Here is a 24,321-nt window from a genome sequence, read left to right as displayed (position 1 = left end):
CATTGTTGTTATTTTTGTGCAATTAAAAGTAGTTTAAAGTATACATACTTTAAACACTAATTTAGATGTTCACAGCAAAAAAAATAATAAAAAAACAATGAAATTACAAAGTTCCTGGATATGGATTACATATTTACCACAAGATTGAAAGCAAACCAAAATTCTAAAATTATATAGTTGAAAATCAAAAAGTCAAATATCAATATACTTTTTGAGGTATTTTTTTTTCATATGTGTAATGTACAGTACAAATCTCAACTTATATCATATATTTAGGAAAATCCCAGCTGCGTAGGTCATTAGTTTAGCCAGACACATCCATACTAGTATAGGAAAGTCAAAAGATTTTCCGAAAAACTATAATTGTTACCTTTTGCAACTGGATTCATCACTCATTTCCGCTGCTGAAAAGTTAAAATAATGCATCTAATAATTTATTTTTAACTCTTTTCTTTTATTTCCACCCTGTAAATATTACCAAATGAGCCAGGAAGGCACACAACAAAAATAAAGAAAAAAGATACTATAATAACCAGAACGGGGACAGCAAACAAAAAACGGTGTTTTCTCAGACCTGCTCTTATAACAGTCTTTGATGCTACAATGAAAAAACATAACAATGACCACACTTTTTCTGTTGTTTGATAACATGGAGGTCATCATTGGTGATGTATTGATAGTTGTTTGATGTACATCCAGTGTGAAATAATCCATGCATGTACAGAACAAAAAACAATAATAAGAAATTAAAACACAAAAGTAATGTTTTTGATTGGAAATAATCCATGCATGTACAGAACAAAAAACAACAATAAGAAATTAAAACACAAAAGTAATGTACAACAAATTGTATATGTTGCAGGCATATTCAGGATAAAATAACTTACTGTACGATAACCCTGTCACATTTTTCGCAATAATAAAAACTTCGCAATAAATTCTGAATTTACAGTACTTTAAATTATAAAGACATGTGAGGTATAAATGTCATCAATGACCAGCAACCCCACAGTATAGATAAAAAAGACATCCAAAGGGCAATATTTATTCTTCAACAATAGGCTAGTGGAAATTAATATGAAAGATTTGATGTCATATGTAGGCAATTCAACCCATCTAGTTTTGACTATTTGTCTAACAATGGGTACATACAAAAAGAATTTTCTTGTGAGTTTATGCTTTGATGTGAGGGACATTGTCTGGCAGACTTGGAAAGATTTTCAAACATGATAGCTCATAAGGTATCCCCTAAAAAAGACCATGACTCTGGATTTTAACAGCCCTTACTTCTGAATGCTGAAGACTTTGGTTTTATCAGGTTACAGATAACATATAAACAATGCAATGATCACTTGCACTGAAGTGAACAAATCAAAACCAAGACAGTTATCAAACAAATACAACTTTAGTTTATGAAAATGCACTCTTGCTCTTGATTCTGTATTTAGTAAATTAGAAGGTAATACCAATATCAATTGGATTGTATTGAATTGAGAGTTGGTTCCATATGGAAACAAAAAGATGTGGTATGATTGCCAATGATATAATGAAAAAGAAATTTACAACTAAAGGTCACTGTACAACCTACAACAATTTAAAAAGGCCATATTGCATAGTTGGATATAGAAGGCTTCGAAATGACAAAAGTAAAACAGTTCTAACAAGACTAACATGCATCCTAATTTTATGTACAAAATAATGAATGTACAACATAAATGTTACACAGCAACAAAGGACAACCACTGAATTACAGGCTCGTGTTTTTGGACAGGCACATATTGAATGTGGTGGGGCTTAACCAGTTTAATGGTGCCATACCTGGAACAGTAGTGTTACAGTACAACATATGAACAAACTATAAAAATCAGTTGAAAAGGGCTTAACTCATCAGATGGATACAAATAGAAATATATCTGTCAAAAACACAATGAACGTGGACGGACACTTATAAATCCATACAACAGTAAGACACTAGGATGCAACCTCATGGCGTTCAACATGCACATACTTATTGTGATGGAGTCTTACATTTTTTGTGAGCGTTCAAATCTGCTCTAGACAGAAACTGTAAAAACATAAACAAACTCAAAATCAGTTGAAGCTTAGTTCATCAGATTGATATTCAGCACAAAAACAAACAACAAAAGGCACAAAGTATAGACATGGGTATGATTTTTCTGCTAACTGCTACCTTTTGAGCTTGTACATGCTTTTAAAAAAAAAACATTTGTACAGGTATATATTACAAAGCACATTATATTTTAATTCATTAACAGATAATATATGTAATATTTGCCACTGGAAGTGAAGCAGCCATGAGTCAATCAAACAGTTGATAGTTTGGCCCTATTGAACCATGATACTATGTCTGTTCAAAGTCAAGAACATTGTCAGTGTTGGTATCTGTTAAAAGAGTTCATTAGTGATGACATTGCCTACAACATGTAAAACTGGTTTATAGAGATGCAAAAAATGGAAACTTGAAAAAAGGATCAGCAGTACAAGGCCTACTGAACTTTCAATAATTATTGCCCTAAGATAACGATCCCCCCCCCCCCCCCAGTTATTATCCAGTTTTTGTCTTTTATATGTAAAAGTATTACAGAAAGGACCTTTAGGTAGAAATAGTAAAAATCATAAAAATGATTAATAAAACAAGATATCGTTTTGATAGGTGAACTATTCATTCCTATCTGTTATATTCACAAATGGTTTTAAGAACTTGACTTTGAAGTTGAAGTTTGAATGCTGCTAAAAAGTTATAAAGGCCTTTTTCATAAATTGTGTTACTGGGCTGTCTTCCTTCGTTGTTCTCTGTCTTTCACTAGTAGATTGCTTGTTGAAATTGTTTTCATAAAAAGTTTTGAAAATAAAATTATTTGAAAAACGACCAGGTCACACAAAATCCACCTCGAGGAACATATCTTCTCTTTCAGATAAAAAAAAATCTAATTACTATGGAATAAGCGATGATGGGGAAAACCATGCATGCTGATATGAAATCAAAGAATAAGTCTTTCATGGTATTAAAATACACGGTGCAAGTACATCATAAATATATCATCAGATGCGGATTCAGGACTTTGAAAACACTTTATTCAATATCTGGGACTTGCAAAAGTCTATGCATTAGATATATAGGTAGCTCCATATGGTAACCCCCTTGTCCCTGTTCCCCTCTCCCTAAATCCATATCTAATTATACTGGTAAATAAATTTAGGGTGGAGATGATTTGAATTAAATCATTGGACAACAACCTCCTTATGAAGTTGTCTGATATTTATTTATTTTAAATTCCCAAATCTTTCTGTGGCTTTATAAATTCACATATTGTTGAATCCAATTAGAAACATTACAAAACAAGTCTGCACGTGTATCTGTGAATTCCTTCGACTATTTTGCGGTACACGAGTTTGCCTATAACCTGTTCAAAATTTAAATGCGTGACTGAAAGGTTTCGTTTATATTTTCCATCTATATATTTTTTTTTAATAGCAATTTAATGCGATTTCTCTCATACTATTACACGCATCGTGCCCTGAGAATATTTCTACGTGATTCATATAACTATTTTTTATCTGATGTTGGTTTTTTTACGTTGTCACATAAAGATATGTTAATAATAGAGTTACATGTAGTCCTTTCCAAGAATTGAACTTTGTGGACCGTGATAACAATTTCTTTACTCTACAAACTTTATAAATATTGTTACTGTAAGAGGGTCCGGGATTCACCGAATAGAGAATACCCAAGGTCTCAAATTATACAGAATCAATGAAAAACAAAATAAAGAACAGACCAAAGAGACCAAAAAATAAACGGCGGTTACTGAAATATCAAGAAATGAAAAACTATTGTCTAAATATAGATAAAGAATTAAAAACTAAAATGAGGGACCCCATATCATGACCCCCATGTATATATTAGAAGTTTGTTAGATCCTGTTACAGGGCCAATTTGTGTATTTCCAAGGTGTGGGTAAAAGTTGAGTAGTTTCTTATTACGGCAGAACGGATTCCACAAATACATCGTTTATGCTAAGTCACGGCTAGGACTACCGATATTAGATATTACAAGTTAATATGGGACTAAATTCTCAGTATGTTAGGTAATAAATAGTCTAAGGTTACACAAAATGATGTGCTGTATTATACATCTTTTTAAAGCGATTTAAAATAAATACGAAATGCACTATTATAGTTGAATCTAAGGTTTAGGATTTGGGATGTTAAATTGGTCCAAATTATATTATTTTACTGGAATACAAAATGCAGACTTTTTCTTTCGCCTCTTAGAACTGTTGAGCAGTATATGTCGTATATGCTACCGGAATATATGTGTAACTTGGAATGACGCTAAACGTCAAAAGAGGTTATATAAGTATGCATCTTAATTTAAATCTTCATTCATGATGCGTTTTGCATTTGTAACAAAACCTATCTGAATGAAATTTTCTTTAATATTTGAATCAGCTGTCAAATTTGTGTTCACCGATTGTCAAATTTGTGTTCACCGATTTGACTTTCGAAGATTTCCGACTGTCATATAATCCGATATGAACATAAATGTATAATATAGATAGATAGCGAACTCGTGCAATTGGACTTTCCTAGGTCTGTTTGACTGCACATCTTATGCTAAAAAAATATGTTGCAGTATCATCTTTTGAACCTGTACAAGAATAAGTTTGCGTTGCTCGAATCAGTCAATCAAATGGTTTATCCTTGAGTTGTATCACTTCCAATGTTGATATTCTTTTCCTATTGCCAGAGTACTTTGAACACGTCTTATTCGAGCGTAACCCATCTCTAGCTAAATTGTGGTAATAAATTGATATATCTATCTCGTATGTTATGTCCTTTCAAGGACTTAAATTAGACGATCGTTATACGTCTTTGGTCCTGAGGTCATCTCGATCCGCTAAATGTATCCACATTCTTCTTAGATTATGTAAATTATAGAAGTGAATCAATTAAAGATTGATTGAATGTGGCGTAGAAATAGTTAACAAAGCTCCAATACCGCATGTTAAGTTAGAACAAGGAGGTTATATAATGTTTTTCATGCACGAAACATGGGCACGTGCAACCATTCTCCTTATTTTTGTTTTACAAAAATTTTGAAATCTGTATTTAGAGTGGACTTTGTCAATTTATGATATTTTGATTTATCATATTTAATTCATATTTTAAATTACTTTCATTGGACGGTTTGAATTTTGTTTATATTGCGTCATTGTTATCATTGATCAATAAATTAGGGATTGTAACGATATTTGTTGACAAACAGATGTTAATATCCTGTGGCTTAGATAAACAAACAAACATAAACAGGGTATATCTCTCTTTGTCTTTCTGTACAAAGACAATCTATAAATATGTATATTATTACACTCCTTATTTATGAAAACTGTGGGCTATGACTTTCAATGAAAGAAATTTTAATTTCGAATGTGTATTTTGTGCTGTTTTAAGTTAAAAAATACTTTGTGTTTCTGAAGGGAACGATTTTGAGTTCTAAGAAGTGTATAGAATATATCGGCAGAATTATTAAATTCTCAAGTTTATTCTAATGTCAACTCCCATGGCGTTTTTTCTTCCAATATATGTTTATAACGTATCAAATTAAAGTTTTTGTTAATATATATTTTAAAGATTTATGTTAAGTTTACAAACATAAAAGAAATGAGATTCGTTCTCTTCTGCATGCGTTCTTATAGTGTTATTTATGTGAAATCTTTACTCTCTGGTTATGCCCTTACTTTTGCTTGTAGAATAGAATGTTTACCAATTCTGAATATATATGCAGGTTAACTTTCTAACAAGAAAGATCTAACGTGTAGTCAACTTTAATAGTCTTAGATAACTGCAGTTTAATCTGTCTATGAAGAAATAAAATAAAAATGTGGTGCACACTATATAAGCCGGGTAATCGGCTACAAAACGAACATTTCAACTGAGAAAAAAAAACATAATAATATAGCTAAACAATTATGACAAACGATTATGACAGACTTGAACCAATTAAACCAACGAAAATGTTTGTTTTTCTCAAGTCAAACCCGTGTTTATGTTAATAGGTTTTTTTTTTATTCATTCACTACATGTGTTTCAATTCTTCAATTCTTACATTTGAAATGTTAATGGTATTCATCTTCTTACTTGTCGGAATTTTAACAGTTTTTAGTCACTTCAAAATTTAACTATTCCAGACTGAATGTAAAAAAAGGTGGGCGTCCCCTGGGACTTTTTATACTAACGGAACTCGTCTCTTATCGATTTTTAGTATAGACACTCAAGTCTCTGGCGTCCCCAAAAGAACCGTTTATGTAAATTTTGAAAAGTCCCTCCCACTGGGTGAGAAAATCCAGAGTCTAACTTCCAGCTGTGACAGGCTATTAGCGGTCCGACAGTTTGAACAAGTGTAATAAGACCTATATTAATTATCAATTATTAATCGACTTATCATAATTGTAAATTGGTGTGCAAACAAATAAGTCGCGTGGGATTCAACTGTCCAGAGTCTTAATCGATATTTCTTATGTAATTCAAGGATTTGTATAGTAAGTGTAATTTAAGAAGGTAACTGACAAATTGTATCTTGTAGTGAAGGTTGTGAGCTAATACTTTTCTTGAATACGTTCATTAAATTGTGCAGTGAATTTTGCATTTTTAAGACATTGGATATTTTCTCAAGTTACTTGGAAGAGAGTAATTGTTGGACAAATCGGTAAAAAGTAAGTACGCAGAAATTTCATTAGTACAATTTTATTGTCACTGTCTTTTGTTTGCATATATATCAGAGATTTCCAGTCTGCATCACCTAGATACAAATGTAAATATAAACTACTTCGGATCTCTCAGTGTTTTGTTAGATTCTAATATTTTTATTAGTTTTCCAATTAATATTTATTTATGTTTTACGATTTTTTCCTTCAAATGTTTTTGTAATGATTCGTAAACTTCAACATGTTCAATCTGGTACGCATATCCAGCTTTAAAAAAATAAATAATTAAGTTTGTGACCAAGTAAAATTTCAAAATAAACTCTAACTGATAATTCACATGTAACACAGAAACGTCTATATGTATATAATTTCTTTGCTGGAACAGGAAGCTTTTTTAATTATTTTTTTCACCTTTGCTATGTGTATGTATAAAGTTAATTACTCATAAATTTTAAGTTCTTAATGAAGAAAACAAAATTATTTGAGTTGACAACAATGATATTTGTCTTATATTAAGTTTGACAAATAACAAAGAACTGACTCGTTGCCTCGAGGTATTACATATAGTAGAGTGACCAATTATGACAATTATCAACAACAGAAATATCGATGTAAATTACAAATTATTGATATACATCAAATTTTATGAAATTACATATGTCATGTGTTAATTACCGGAAATAATTTGCCGATAAGAAACTTGAAAAAACATTTTTTTTACGGTAAATTTAATACCGGATTAGAACTTTTTATTTACAAGTTATAAAACAGGTAACATTATTTAAGTCACTTTGTTTACATTTTTTTCCCTAAAATAATACCAAAAGTGGCATTGGCGTTATAACGCGTTAAAATCAATGTGTATTACTTTGATCAGCTGTTGTCAAATGAATGAATCGGCCCTTCTTATGTACAAACAATGTAAATGAGCAAAAATTCTAAAAATCTGAGAAAAGATTTTGTAAAACTGGAATACATTTTAGCACTAATCTTATTTGTGACAATTTAAACGATTAACAGCTCTTTAGACAGTCTTTTTATTGAAGAAAACGGGACAATTTACGTTGTTTTGTGGCAATATTGATGGTACAGGGCCGCTTCAAGTGATGTCATATCGCGGGAAATACAATTTCGCGCCATTTCCAAATTGCTTTGTTCGTAATCTCTTGGTCGGCTGACAAGGGTTGTTTACATTTGGACATTGCCTATAATCTTTTTGCATCTGGTGATTTGTGATAACGGATTAAGTGATTACTGCTTATATTTGTTTACAGAAATAATTAGTGAATATATTTTTAACAGTATTAATGACATAGCATCGTTTATTTCTCTAATTTATAGTTTTTAATGAACCGGAAGTTGACTGTCATTGTGTCGGCGAAACTTCAAACAAAGAATAGAGACATCAATATTAGACCGATCTTCTAGAAGATGCCACGGGGAGGTGTATTGGAAAATAGGGAATTTTGTACAGCTATTGTGAAACAAGAGCCAGAGTTTAGCATCGAATCTTCACCCCAGATCTTAAATTTAGCCAGTATTTATCGCCAACCTTTGAGTGCAACTAAGGACACGCAAGCATATTACCAGAGTACCTACACTATACAACAGGGTGGCCACACCCCACGGACAATCTGCCTCAGTCCATTAGGACTAGTTGAGGATGTGAAACCGTCATTTGGAAAACAGGTAGTTCTGGATTTTAAGAATTTCGTGAAAATCGCTGAAGTGTGCAAAAGTAAAACTAAACTATTTCCTGGAAGGTGGGCGTTTTGACGGCCAACTCAATATGCAACCAAATAATGTAGTTTTTGTCTTATTGAACATTATTTACGAATAATTTTGAAATGTATATTCTAAACTTTATCTTTGAAATGAAATGTATAACATAAAAAGTGAATATTATTGTATGAAAAGTTGCATACATGTACACATTTTTTTAACTCCAAAAGCAGAGATCTGCATAATCCCAGATAATCCCATGACCATGTGCACATTTCAGATAATAAAAAATCAATACATCTTAATGTTTTGAGAAATAAAAGGTGTACATAATGGAACAAAGGGGTCTTGTCAACAGGATGTTAGATTTAATATCTTAGTATGCAAGTACAAAATGTATAGATGAGGGGGGATAGGACCTTTATCTGGACTGTGGGATTGGGTGTTATTAATTTCTGGATCTGGGAATTCTTTTTTCAAATCTTGGGACCTGGGGATTTCGGGGATCAGAACACCTCCTACCCTCCCTCATAAATCACTAGATTTTCAATTAATTACTGAATTAGTATCATTACTGTAGATCAACATATATATGAATCTATTTGGTAGCTACATTTGTAACTGACTGCCTTGGTTTAAAAATATAAAATAATGATTTCAGTATGACAAAACAATAACGGGATAGGGGCAAATAATGTTTCCCCAATTTATAATTTTTTGGGTTCAAGAACTTGATATTAAAGCAAGAACGTATAACTAGATATAGGAAGATTTGGTATGAGTGTCAATGAGACAACTCTCCATCCAAGTAACAATTTATAAAAAAGTAAAGTATAATAGATCAAGGTACGACCTTAAACATGAAGCCTTGGTTCACACCGAAAAAGAAAGTTAATGTTATAATGGACCCCAAAATTTCTAGTGTAAAACCATTCAAACGGGAAAACCAATGGTTTAATCTATAAAAAAACTAGAAGCACTAACTAACATATATACATCCTTGTGATATAATAAAGTAAATATATAACAGCTTTCTAAAATGCAAAGCATTTTGATTTCAGGTGAAAAGAAAGTTAGACCTTGAAGCTGAGACTATTATAGAAGGCTTTAAAACTCCAGCAAAGAGATGTAAAGGAAGAAGAAAGACCTCTGATGCTAGTCCTAAAGGTAAATATCACTCGAGATTATCATTAAGGCCACGTTTTTTTAATTTGTTGGTTTACGGATTTTCCCCATGAAAAAGTCGAGTCGGTCGGTCGGAAAAAAAAGAAAAAAAATATCTTTCAAGACAGAAAAAAAAAATGCGAAATAAATATACATTTCACCTTTCTAACAAAATGTGTTTTATGCTATTTTGTCATCATTTCAAATTTTAGATCGATGAAATATTCTTGCTCAGCTGTCATAAATATCGCATGACATTGTCTAATGATTTGCCGTAAAAAAGGGGGGGGGAGGGGTGTTCATAGACAAAGACGAAATAAAATCGTCTTTTCACAAACAAGAAAAACAAATTCGCATAGCTCTTAATCAATTCCAGAAAACTTGGTGAGTAATGATCTTCAAAAACGAAAATTGATAAAGAAAAAAATGTTAAAAAACGTCGTACGAAAATAAGTTTCAACACACGTGTCAAAAACGTAATAGACTCATCCACGGAAAAAACGAGAATATTGAGTTAATCTAGTGTCATGCATTCTCGTTTTTATTCCAAATGGATGATATTTTTTTTTATTATCCATGAAACAAGAAAATTCTAAATGATTTGTTGATATTCAGAACTTTTACTTCCAAGGTGCTTTCCACCTGTCCACAGCAGAGTTCGCGAAAACTTCGTTTGACCCGTCAGACATTGGACCGACAAAGCAAAATTTATTGTCAGTCCTACAAAATTTTTGCCAGTCCTAAAAAAATCTGTCAATTTGATCCTAATATAAAATAATAACATATTTTATCCAAAAATATCTTTATTATTATTTTTAGTTTTATTTTTCACAGCCACGGACAAATTAATAATGAAGGACACATTCTGTTCTTCTGATTGTTCTTATAGTCATCTTAACTATCAATTTCATCAACTGAATAATTTTCTCAGTATTTGTTATCTCCATCTAAGATTTCAATCGCCGATTGTTTGCCAAGAACAAATTTAGCAGGCCACATGTAGATCGGCACTAAGTTTTCCATAGGTTTCAGCTTGTCTATAATAACAGGAATCCAGTACCGGAAATAACCTGCAGGTACATCTGAAGACCGATGTAAACACGTATTGGAATTAGTTGCGATACAACTAATTACCGATAAAAAGGGAACTACAACGGCCGTTTTTACATCGGTCATCAGAACCGGCACTAGGTTTCAAAATACTGGTCCGAGCCTCATTTTGGCGGTCAGGACCGACCATTTTCCCAAACTCTGCCACACCTGGACAAGTCTATTTCTATGAGATTATGCATCTTACAGACTGATGACAAATAAGGGAAACGAACTTATTGTATAATGGGTTTTAAACACAGATTTTGTTCCGCAAAATTATTTGCGTAAACGACAATTCAAGGTCAGTAATAATTGATTTGTTATACGACTGCAAATTTTGAAAAAAAATTTCGTCGTATATTGCTATCACGTTGGCGTCGTCGTCCGAATACTTTTAGTTTTCGCACTCTAACTTTAGTAAAAGTGAATAGAAATCTATGAAATTTTAACACAAGGTTTATGACCATAAAAGGAAGGCTGGTATTGATTTTGGGAGTTTTGGTCCAAATATTTTAGGAAGTAGGGGCCAAAAAGGGCCCAAATAAGCATTTTCTTGGTTTTCGCACTATAACTTTAGTTTAAGTTAATAGAAATCTATGAAATTTTGACACAAGGTTTATGACTACAAAAGAAAGGATGGGATTGATTTTGGGAGTTTTGGTTTCAACAGTTTAGGAATTAGGGGCCAAAAAAGGGCCCAAATAAGCATTATTCTTGGTTTTCGCACAATAACTTTAGTTAAAGTAAATAGAAATCAATGAAATTTAAACACAATGTTTATGACCACAAAAGGAAGGTTGGTATTGATTTTGGGAGTTTCGGTCCCAACAGTTTAGGAATTAGGGGCCAAAAAGGGACCCAAATAAGCATTTTTCTTGGTTTTCGCACCATAGCGTTAGTATAAGTAAATAGAAATCTATGAAATTTAAACACAAGGTTTATGACTATAAAAGGAAGGTTGGTATTGATTTTGGGAATTTTGGTCCCAACAGTTAAGGAAAAAGGGGCCCAAAGGGTCCAAAATTAAACTTTGTTTGATTTCATCAAAATTGAATAATTGGGGTTCTTTAATATGCCGAATCTAACTGTGTATGTAGATTCTTAATTTTTGGTCCCTTTTTCATATTGGTCTACATTAAGGTCCAAAGGGTCCAAAATTAAACTTAGTTTGATTTTAACAAAAATTGAAACCTTGGGGTTCTTTGATATGCTGAATCTAAAAATGTACTTAAGATTTTTGATTATTGGCCCAGTTTTCAAGTTGGCCCGAATCAAGGTCCAAAATTAAACATTGTTTGATTTCATCAAAAATTGAATAATTGGGGTTCTTTGATATGCCAAATCTAACTGTGTATGTAGATTCTTAATTTTTGGTCCAGTTTTAAAATTGGTCTAAATTAAAGTGCAAAGGGTCCAAAATTAAACTAAGTTTGATTTTAACAAAAATCAAATTCTTGGGCCTCTTTGATATGCTGAATCTAAACATGTACTTAGATTTTTGATTATGGGCCCAGTTTTCAAGTTGGTCCAAATCAGGATCTAAAATTATTATATTAAGTATTGTGCAATAGCAAGTCTTTTCAATTGCACAGTATTGTGCAATGGCAAGAAATATCTTATTTCACAATATTGTGAAATAGCAAATTTTTTTTTAATTAAGAGTTATCTTTCTTTGTCCAGTAAAGTAAGCAAGAAATATCTGCAAGATTTTTTTTTAATTGGAGTTATCTTTCTTTGTCCAGAATCAACTCAAATCTTCGTTATATACAATATACAATGTGTATTCACTTTTTACTACCAACTGATAAATTTAAATAATATTTACCATTCAGTGATAACAAGCAGTTTTTTTACATCTTAATATTTTATGATGTATTTAAATGAGTAGTAATTGTTGCAAACTCCATTTGAATATCTTAATTGAAATTAGTTTTGGAATAAGGGAAAGGGGATGTGATTAAAAAATTGGGTTCAATTTTTCTCATTTGAAATTTCATAAATAAAAAGAAAATTTCTTCAAACATTTTTTTGAGAGGATTAATATTCAACAGCATAGTGAATTGCTCTAAGAGAAAACAAAAATTTTAAGTTCATTTGAATACATTCATTCTGTGTCAGAAACCTATGCTGTGTCAACTATTTAATCACAATCCAAATTTAGAGCGGACTCCAGCTTGAATGTTGTGTCCATACTTGCCCCAACTGTTCAGGGTTCAACCTCTGCGGTCGTATAAAGCTACGCCCTGCGGAGCATCTGGTTTTTTTTTAGAAACGTAAACTGGAAGTTTTATCTTTTCACAACAGAGAGTGTTATCAATTTTGTTAGTGATTCATGCATTTCATTTCATCAAAAAAGAGGAATTTAATTATTTTTAAGGGATAATGTATTTGTTTGGGTCGGTGGGAATAAAAAAGCATGAAAAGTCAATTTTATTTTTATTCTAGGAATCGGCAAAATCGGGTCGGCGGATCCGTAAACCAACAAATTAAAAAATCCTGGCCTAATGCAGACTAATCTTTTATTATATAGCAATGATATAAATGTTAAAATTGCCAAGAATTTTTTTAATTGGTTCATAATCTATAATTTGAAATCATATCAATCAATATTTAACAATATGTACTTTATTTTTTCAGCACGATCTCCGCTTGAGAAGACAAGATATGACACATCTTTAGGTCTTTTGACCAAGAAGTTTGTTGGATTACTTAGGAATGCTACAGATGGGGTTAGTATAAATTAATTAAGAGAATCATTTGCCATTGCTGTTTATTGTTTCAAATTGGCATAAAAAAATAAAGGTTTATGTATGCAGTTCAGATGTATGAGTTGTCATGCTTAAATGATGAATAACAGCAAAAAAAATCTTAACGTTATTAGCAGTCTTCACTGCCTAAATATAGCCATTTTAATGTCAGTTATTCATCATGGTTGGCCTCATGTTTACAGAACCTCTTGTCATTTAAAGTTTCCCATACAACTGTGAAAAGAACCAGTCAACATAAAAAATAATGCAACCACGGTATATTTTATTATCAGTATCATAAACAATCAATTTACTTACAGGTGCTGGACTTAAACAGGGCCGCAGAATATTTAACTGTACAAAAGAGACGTATTTATGACATAACCAATGTTCTAGAGGGGATTAATCTGATCGCCAAAAAGTCCAAAAATAATATTCAATGGAAGTAAGTATAAGTTGATTGTTTAAACTGGCTTAGTAACTATGACAGACACTAACTGGTATTTAAGTTGAATGCCTCTGATGACTTCATGGTAACATACTCTTCTGATATATTTCTGGTCAGCTGGACAAAACATAAATTTTGAATTTGTTAGGATAGAAACAGTTACAAAAACGATTTGGCTGATAATTGATTTATTTCGAGGCTAAAAAGATGTTTTAATACTATGCTGTTGTTGGGAGAAAACAGTAAAACATGTTAATAAAAAAATTGTATATACATTACAATAACATAAATGTTGATTTTCTTTCCTTCAGAGGATGTTCAAATTCTATAGCAGCAAATCCTGATACACCAGCTTTCTCTACAGAAATTGTAGACTTGCATTCAGGTAAGTTATAACAAAAAATACACCAACAAACTGCCAACAAATTGGTTTTAAGTATATATCAAGCTCTTTGGTTGGGTTGTTTTCTCTTAGACACATTCCCCATTTCTATTCTTAATTTTATTTCTATAGAAACAAACCAAGTGAATAACTTTAACTGTACAGTTTTGTTCACAGGTAATAAAAACATGCTTTGAAATTATCAGAAATTTCTAACAACAAAAAAACCAGGGGAGTTGAATATACTTTGAGAAAATTAAACTTGAGATGCATCTGGCATGTTTCTGAAAACCAGCTTTTAAAATAATGCCAATTCAACTTTCAATTTTTTCTTAAATAAATAACTTACAAAGTTTTCAGCAACTTGTTATAGATGTGTTGTACTGATACTAATTTGTCTGTTTTTAGATGTAGCTGATTTGGAAGCCAAGGAAAATGAACTTGATCATCTGATAGCCACCTGTACTAAACAGTTAAAGATGTTGACAGAAGATGCACAAAACTCAAAATATCCTTTTAATAATAATAATGTCTGTAACAGCAAGTGCAATCATGGTCCTAGTAGATATTCACTAATATTAACACTTTTATCTATGTCAAAATAAGAACTTCTACATGTAACTCGAGAGATTTTTCTAAAATAAGGATTTTTTATTGAAGTTTTGAACTTCCTTCAAGATTGAAGAGTGGAAACAGAAACAGTCTGACTTGAAAACCAAGTGTTCAATTTAACCAAACAAAATCCTTAAGGAAGGAGTTTCAAATGTTGGGTATGGGGAACCATATGAAAAAGAAGATGTGGCATGATTGCCAATGAGACAACTCTCCAGAAGACATCAATTGACACAAATATTAACTGCTGTAGGTCACCATACGCCTTCAACAATGAGCAGAGCCCATAAGACATAGTTATAAAAGGCCCCAAAATGACAATGAATAACAATTCAAACTAAAGGCCTTATTTCAACCACTGAATTACCGGCTCCTGACTTGGAATCTTTAGGAAATATGACCATTATGCAACGTTTATATTTAGTCTTAATCAGTTCACTTCTCCATTATGTGCCTTAACCTTATTTACGCATGCATATGTAACGTACCAAGATTTGAGAAGTATTAAATCTTTGGACAACCAAACAGTGATAGCCATTAAAGCTCCACCAGAGACCAGGTAAGATTTAGTCAACTGTTACAGCCAATTTCAATGAGTGTGTAGGTAAAGCTAATATATTTAGTTACCTTGCCTGATAGCTGAACCTAGAAGTCATTATTAGGTAAGGTATATTACTCTCCTTTCAAAGTAGTCTATTCTTACAGAGAGATTGGTTATCTGTCAGATTAGTCTACTCTTAGAGGAGTGCATTTTACCTTACCTTACAATGACTTCACAGTTCAGTAAGCAAGCAAGCTAACCAAAGATATTACCTTTGCCTACACACTCATTGAAATTTGCTGTAGTTAACTGTTTTGCCTACACACTCATTGAAACTTGCTGTAGTTAACTGTTAACTATTGGATCCACAGGGGGTTGTAAATTCTTGTGATGCTACAAAATGTATAAAAATAGTTCAGCAAGCACTTTTTGAATTTTGACAAACTCACACCTGCATATAAGCTTGTCCATCAAAGTATGAAATATAAAGATTTCAATTAAAAGGAGCAAAATGTTGAAATTTTAATATTTCTCACAGAAAACAAGGAAAATATGCAAATATTGCTGCATATGAAATTATTGTTAAAAAAATCCTGAGTACAATGACATTATCTCTTAACTACATTTGTTTTAACCAAAAAATAACACTGTACAATACAATTGATATATATTCAGGATTTTAGAGAATAAGATTATAATGAGTTTCAGATTAGGAGTTTTTAAAGAGGGGAAGTTTCTAATGAAGATGAATTACCCCCTGTCTTCAATATTAATAATCCTGTAATTCTAATTAAAAGAAATTGTCAATTTTTTTTTTAATGATTTGTGCATTTATTTGAGTACTTGAGATTTTAATAAATGTTCTGCCAGGTTGGAAGTGCCAGACCCTCAACAGAGTATACAGATATGGTTAAAGTCTCAGAAAGGTCCCATAGAAGTGTATTTATGTCCTGAAGAAGCTAACGGAGAAAATTCTGATACGACTGGTACTGTTAGTTCCAGTAGTGAAGATGAGAGCCGATCAAGTTTTTCTGCATCAGAAGATTCACGATCATGTGATGACTTTAAATGTAAGTTTGGAAAATAATTTTTAGGGTTATGACATTAATTGGTTTAGAGTTAATACCCCAATTTTACCGTCCACTGAACATAGAAAATGAAAGTGCAAGAAGGACATCCATTTACTTTTTAAATAAGTTTAATTTGAATATGCCCTATTTTAGTTAAGTCTGCACACTCCTTTTCCTACCAAGAGAGAATATGGAAAATTGTTCATTACCCTACAGAGTACAAATGTACATAAGCTGTTTCTTTTGTTTTATCAGTAGACCTTGAAGTAAACTCTAGAGAGAGAAGCACATCAGCATGTGTGTAAAACATTTCTACAAAATAAAATTAAATTTCTGTGAGGAAGTATTATTGGATTGTCCAATGTTGACAGGCTTGAAAATGAGATCTGCTGTATGTTTATAGAATAAGATGTTCAAACTTTATTATAAGACAATCAAACTCTTGTTATACCCCCGCTTTAGAAAAGTAGGTGTAAGCTGTTTTACCTCTGTCTCCCTCTCCATCAGTCCTATGAATGTTTTTCTCTGCATTTTTCTCAGGAACTACATTACTAGGATTTCTGAAGTTTATATGAGTTAACTATTCAGTGTGATGTGTATTCAGATTCATCACTCAACATCTTTCTGTTAACCTTATACATTTAACAGGGGTAAATATAATCATTAGTTGGCAGTAGCCCTGACACAGATTCATTTGTTTATTTCAATGACCAAAAATGTATTGTATATTTTACAGCACAACAACATGTGGCAACCATTCAAAGACAGATAAAACAAGAACCGGGTACGTTTCCGTCCAGTGTTAAAAATGCATTATTAGAAGACCAAGACATTTCTCCCGATTCATTCCAAAATATTTTACCACAGACGGAAGACCAGGACTTCTTTTCAATAGAACCTCCAGTCAGTTTGGACGATTACCTGTTTTCTATGGACAGTAGTGAAGGCATATCAGATTTATTTGATGCGTACGATTTTGATATACCAGTTCTTGTATAGCGATCGGTGTGAATTTGAAATCTGTTTCCACGACAACAAATGGAAATAAGAGCCTGTTCTCAGTCGGACAGCAGTAAGAAGATGTATTAATTATATAAGAAATCATGTAAATTGATATAACTAGAAATGTACCAAGTTTAAAATATAACAGTATGTATAAGGTACCTCAAATTCAAATGAATTAAACAATTGTGTAATTTATTAATACCATTTTCATTCTAACCTCACAGAACTCTGTAAGTTTGAAAATTGAAATTTAATGTCCTGTCTAAATGACCTGAACTATAAAAAAAATAATTCTAAAAATAGGAAATGCCCAACCTTAAAAGTAAACACATAATGGGAATTAGAACATCCATGAACCATATTATCAGCATAAATATTGATAGTTGTCACTGGATTTGATTGGATTAAACAGTGCTATTTATGAAAAGTTATATATTGTTGAAAGTCTCTGTTGATCCCAGTCAGATCAGTGACGGGTACTCACGTTTTCTAAATAAGAGAAGTGTTCGTGTTAATATACGTTCAGAATCATCCAGTTATTTTGATCCTCTTTGATGAGGCTTTATAATTTCTTGTTAAAAACACCAGTGGGTCACTGGTCTTGTTGGATTTTATTGTTAAATTTTTCATCAAGTTAATATTAAATTATGCTTTTGCAGTTTTTCATATTTTTCATTTTGCATATTTTGAAAATTTTCTTTTTTCCTTCATTTCATTGACAGAGGTTATAAAAATAGTTTAGGGTCAAGATATGGAATGTATTTTTTTTTCAAATGGAAACCTTTAAGTTCATGCAATTTTCTTGAATACTTGTAAGAAAAAACTCATAATTTTCAGATAATGCAAATAAAAAATCATTTGTCAGAACTATTAAAAAAATCGTGGACTTGATCACAAAGAAACCTTTGATTTTCATAACTTCACATTCTTTTGTTTTGATTTGAGTTTGTTTATTTAAGTTAAGGGCTGTTCCAGAAAATACTATGTCCCCCCTCCCCCAGGGAAGGCAATTTTTTAAAAATATTATGTGGGTGGTTGTATTTGAAATACCAAAATGCAAAGGGAGTGCTGTTCTAATTAAATTTTATTTCTGTGGGTGGTGGGGGTTAAAAAAAAAGTGCCATCCCTGGGGGGGACATAGTATTTTCTGGAACAGCCCTAAGCATTATGCAATTACAACTCAATGTAAACAAGATTCATTTGCTGCAATCAAATTTTTTTAAATCATAAAAATTATCTTTTTCATTGTATAAATTCATCCATTCATTTAATAGCGCTTGCCAACTGTGCATCGTTATGTGTTCAGATTACTGTTAATTTTTAAGTTTCTAATTACCGAAAGTGTTCTTGAATATATATGAAGTATATTTTTCACCATGTGTTCAGAGTAATGTTTATATTCAAGTATATATTACCGACTGTGTTCTTAGATATATGAAGTATATTTTTCACCATGATGTGTTCACCTAGATATATTTTTATACACATTTTTTTATTGCCACAAGTGTTCATTTTTGGTGTAGTTTAACTTTTTGATGTGTGAAAATGGGAATTTTGAAGTTTGAATGTATATTGAGTTTGCATAATGAAACTAAATGAGAAGTCATTAAATGATAAAAATAGCATCAAATATTATCATTGATATCATAAAACATCACATATTATCATCAATTTCATAAACATGATAAAGGCAAACAAATATAAAAAGTTATTTTCATTGCAAAATATCTTTACAATGATGCACCATTAAAAAAGACGTATAATTATTCATCATGATTCAAGATTTAGAATGATAGTGTAAATAATCATGATAATATACATAGTTATCTTCAACCTAAATGAAAGTAAAAATCTTATAAATCCTTGTATGTACATTTCAATACACACTCTAGTGCTAAAAGTTAATTACAAATTGATTTTGTAATGAAGCTTTCATTGCATACTATATAACATATATAAGTAGACAGGAAATTCATCAGTTATAGGACTAACAAACCATCAATGAGCTATCAACTGCTGAGCTGTTTTACAATAAGATCTTGGCACACACTATTTTTTGCTAGCAGCACAATACCTTGTACAATTATAAAGGAATGACTAATATTTTTTTCTGTGTATGAAGGAATAACATAAAGAGTGCTCGTGCACCACAATTTTTATGTTATTTCAAATAGGCAGAAAAAATATTACAGTCATTCCTTATAATCTAATTCTTTACTCCGTTTTAAACCAAGGTAAATCATGAAAAAAATGTTGATAAGGTCATGATCACATGACAAAATTCTGTCTATTAAAGCTGATAGATAAAACATCATCGGCCAATCAGAAGTCGTGTTACATTCAAAATTAAATTATTGTATTATGGGTGAATTAATGTATGCATGTAGATATAAATCTCAAATTGATCAGGAGGGCAAGTTATAAAATAGAATAAATGTACCTTTGTTTTTGTTATTATACATAAATAGTGTGCTTCTACATGTCAGAGAATCAAGAGCTTATTATTTTGTTTAAGCAACATTTTTAGTTAATTTTATTTTATTGTTATTAGCTTGTGTGTTAATCTTTGGAGCTGTGTATTTTTTTTATATATACATATTTATGTGTTTTCATTTTCTTTTCCTGAATAGTTTGTGTCAGAGTTAAATGTACTACAATATCCTGTAATAAATTGTCATTGGATAGAATGATCAAATTGTATTTTTGCATTATACTTGATGAACAGGTTAGAATATTTTATTACAGACCATCAACTCTAAATATGCATGTTACTCCAATTTGCAATTTATATTTGCTTGATTCAGCAACTTACCTGAATATTTTTATTTGAAAAACTAGACCAAGCTAAACATGCAGGGAAGTTACCTTTAGAAATAAACCTACAAATACCATAGTTGTCTAAATCCCTTTTCCTTGGTGGTCTTTGAATAAAACCTGTTGGTTCTTGCTATTATTTCTATTGCTAAAGTTCAAAATCAGTCCTTTGCCTTTTTTGTTAGTCAAAGTAGTCAAAACCTTCAGACTGATTTTGAGACCTCGTACAAATCCACACAAAAGTATCTTGTTATATAACAAAGCATACCTCATCACATGTCTTTCAAACTTCTTACCTAGCATGCCTAGTTAATTTTTAAAGTAAAATAGCCTTTTCAGATTCCTTTAAACTAGTATGCACAAAGAATCTATATTTAAATCTGATTGAACTAAATCCTGTATGCTAATAGACGTATAGTTTAAGTTTTCATCATTGGACGGGTAATAATGTGGTAGCAGTCTTTCTGCATTATATAGTAATCTTCGCTGTTAATTAAACAATTGTAATGTGGAGCTATTATCTATTAACTATACAATTGCAATGTGGAGCTATTAGATGTTAACTACACAATTGTAATTTGTAGCTATTAGCTGTTGACTACACAATTGTAATGTGGAGCTATTAGCTGTTAACTACACAATTAATTTGTTTGTAATGTTCAGCTATTAGCTGTCAACTACACAATTGTAATGTGGAGCTATTAGCTGTTGAATACAAAATTGCAATGTAGAGCTATTAGCTGTCAACTACACACAATTGTAATGTGGAGCTATTAGCTGTTAATTACACAATTGTAATGTTGAGCTATTAGCTGTTGAATACACAATTGTAATGTGGAGCTTTTAGCTGTTGACTACACAATTGTAATGTGGAGCTATTAGCTGTTAAGTTCACAATTGTAATGTGGAGCTATTAGCTGTTAACTACACAATTGGGGTGTTCAGCTATTAGCTGTTTATTACACAATTGTAATGTGGAGCCTGTAATTAGTAGGAATAACACCATAGCTAGTCAGACATATCTTAATAAATAACAAAATAGTATTTTTTTAATTTATAAACATTTGTTAAGTAGATGTAGGTTTATATATAATTTGTATTATATAATAATAAGTTTATTTCTGCCTCTCCTGCCCCCTCTTTTTTTTTAAAGAAAGTCCCATTATTTCTTCAGTGATTTTTAAACTGCACCTCGAAAAACCTTAAGTTATACGCAACAATGACATAATATGAATAACCCTTTAGTCCTAAATTTTAGATGTTTTCATTTGTAAAGTCTTGAATATGCATTTAAACATTAAAGATTTATTTTGAGTACTTGTAAGGTGCTAATTCAAAAGAATAGAAAAATTGATAAGATAAAGCACAAGATATGCAAAATGTTTTGCTGTTAAAAACTATGATTGTGAATGTTTTTGTACTGTAATGGATTAACACACATTTTTATTTTTGTTTTTGTTTGGTTTTGATTTATTTATTCTATAGATTCACCTGTATTTTTTTAATTTATATATTATAGTTGTTGTGGTTTGCATGCAAGTTTTTTTGTTCCAAGTTTTCTTCAGACGTTTCTGTTGCAATGGGGTGGGATTTTAGTCAAATTAAACATAGTACTCGGACCAAAACGTCATGTTCAAGATAAAATTTTGAGTCAACAAGCCCAAAGCTCAATTTTTTGTGGAAAATTTTAGTTTAATTTTGTTGGCTTTCAAGCTTTCAGAGAAGAATTTTACAAGCCTGAATGCAATATTTCAAGCCTGGGGCGTAGGACTTGATGTTAAACATTAAGACTGTTTATATTTTAAATGACTATATTGAAGGATGGGAGAAATTCCTTTAGCCCTGTTCTACAAAGCCCTTGTTCAAGTGTGAAGACTGTTTCGTCTGTCTTACATTTAGTTAAACTTTGGCATGATTTCAATTGGCCTTTTCAGAATATAAAGCATCATGGGTAATTTCATTGTTCATACACCAAATTGAAAATAATTTCACATCATTGGTTAAAATTCCATTGTTTACTACATTTTAAGGACCTTTTTGGTGTTCACTTTTGAAAGTATTACCCAGGATGCATTAGAATTTAATTTCTATAAAGGTGAATCACATTGTTTACTTTTTAATGTGATCAAGACACTCAAATTCACAATTTTCATTTATAAGTTGGGGGCAAAGAAGCAACAAGATGTTGAAGAAAACTTTGAATAGAAAAGAGGTTTGGAGTGAGTAATGTTGTAGGTAACACAGTTAATGCAGATTTTGACCTGCCAAGACCAAGGTTCATACAGGTCATACAGAGTAAATTTCACGAAATATTTTCTTCCCTGGTAGTCTGAAGTACTATTTTATTGAAAATACCAAAATTTGGACAGTCAAGGCCTAATTCACCACTTTTTTCAAGAATTCTAGGGAAATGTTTCTTATGGACCCTGTTTGGGCTTGATATTACACTTAAAAACTTAATTATGAGCCACAATGAAAGACTAGGACATATTTATTGAAATTTAAATGAATTTTGGCATTGAAAAGTCTTAAAAGTGATTTGGTCTTGGCAACTTCAGACAATATGTGTATGGTGTATGGACCCTGGAAAAGAGAATATGTTTGGTCAAAATAGAATAAACTATCCTTTGGATTATGATCACATATTTTGAGCAATTTTGATTGTTTAGATAAGAATGAAAATAATGTTGTAATCACACTTTGTATAAAGACAGACAGAAATTAATTCAGAATAATTTAACCACAATTTGTCCTGAATAATTCATGTAATACTTGTCACTGGATGTTGAGTAATTAATTAATAATTCCTGTTCGAAAGTATCTATTTTGTTTTATATGTCTCAAAAAGAAATATACAATTTTGTCATTTATTTAAATAGTGTTTTGTTTTGTCAACTACAAACCTTGTAAATACAAAAATAACGTCGTCAAATCAACATGTGATATGAAAAACTGTTAGAGGCCTTATCATGATACCAAAAACGATCACAGAAGTGAAAGAAATATATCAAAACATAATATTCATTGTTGTTATGGTGTGGATGAAGTGTGACTGGTAATTATTGTTGTGCTTGAAATAAAATTATTTAACACCTACCTGCTGTTACGATATTCTTCATTAGCCCTATTTTACAAATTTAATACTGACTGAAATTCTTTTTTTCAGCACAGTAGACTGATATGAAAAATTTTCGCAAGAAAATAAGGGTGCATGTGCCATTGTCAATGAAATAAACAATGTCATTGTAGGTGAAATAGCGATAAACCGATTACAATGTATTATTGGTTATCTTAAGCGAGAAAATCAATCTTGATGAAATACCTACCTACCTACCTAGTCCTTATTATGCCTGGGGGCACATAGGGCAAGGACTAGTTCTTTCCACTCATCTCTGTTCTGTGCTTTCTTTTCTATTACACCCCAGCTGATTCCATGTTCTTTCATTTCAGCTTCAACTGTTCTTCTCCAAGTTGTTTTGGGGCGTCCTTTCTTCCTTTTCCCCTCGGGTGTCAAACTTAGGGCTATTCTGGCCAAGTCCTCTGTTGGTCTTCTTAGAACATGGCCAATCCATCTCCATCTTTTCTGCTTCAACAAAGTCTCCATGATGAAATGGCCAAGGAAAATCCATAATTATTGGGGTAAAAATTGCATTTATGCTATCAAAACCGTTGTGGTATAGACTTGGTTTCTTTTTTCTCAAGGCTTTATTAATACCTAGGACATTTAACACACCTGGTGACTGATGCAGTATGCAAGACATAGGAATATTAAGCTTGTGTTCACTATTGATGTTTAAAAGGTAGAAAACTTGCAAATGCTTTATGGTCAGAAGTTTACAACTAACATGTGTGTTTTGTCATTGGCTTAATTTCCATATTTCCATAACTGCTAAAAGTGCTTAAAACTAGAGTTGCTGTCTGGCCTGCAACATTTGGCAAAGCAGAATGTGCTACATTTGGATGGTTATGTACTAAGTTTTATAATCCTGAAGTGCA

The 24,321-nt window shown here is 31.5% G+C and overlaps 1 protein-coding gene across 4 annotated transcripts; it reads left to right on the top strand.

Annotated features, from left to right (window-relative positions):
• The first annotated feature begins 6,455 nt into the window (after nt 1-6,455).
• On the top strand, nt 6,456-23,421 carry LOC134691115 (transcription factor E2F3-like). 4 transcript variants are annotated; one of them, XM_063551373.1, is made up of 10 exons: nt 6,456-6,563; nt 8,070-8,417; nt 9,512-9,617; nt 13,344-13,435; nt 13,774-13,898; nt 14,213-14,286; nt 14,692-14,791; nt 15,365-15,454; nt 16,307-16,506; nt 17,243-23,421. In XM_063551373.1, the coding sequence occupies exons 2-10, from the start codon at nt 8,160-8,162 to the stop codon at nt 17,503-17,505; spliced, it is 1,308 nt and encodes a 435-aa protein (XP_063407443.1). In that variant the 5' UTR covers nt 6,456-6,563; nt 8,070-8,159; the 3' UTR covers nt 17,506-23,421. The 4 variants fall into 4 exon arrangements, with proteins under 4 accessions (XP_063407443.1, XP_063407444.1, XP_063407445.1 ...); XM_063551374.1 differs by having other exon boundaries at nt 6,543-6,737; XM_063551375.1 differs by lacking the exon at nt 6,456-6,563 and adding an exon at nt 7,408-7,499.
• The last annotated feature ends 900 nt before the right edge of the window (nt 23,422-24,321 follow it).

Source organism: Mytilus trossulus, chromosome 11, assembly GCF_036588685.1.
Source record: "Mytilus trossulus isolate FHL-02 chromosome 11, PNRI_Mtr1.1.1.hap1, whole genome shotgun sequence".
Taxonomy (NCBI): Eukaryota; Metazoa; Mollusca; class Bivalvia; order Mytilida; family Mytilidae; genus Mytilus; species Mytilus trossulus.
Note: the sequence above shows the minus strand (reverse complement) of the source record. Positions and strands in the feature narration are given on the sequence as shown.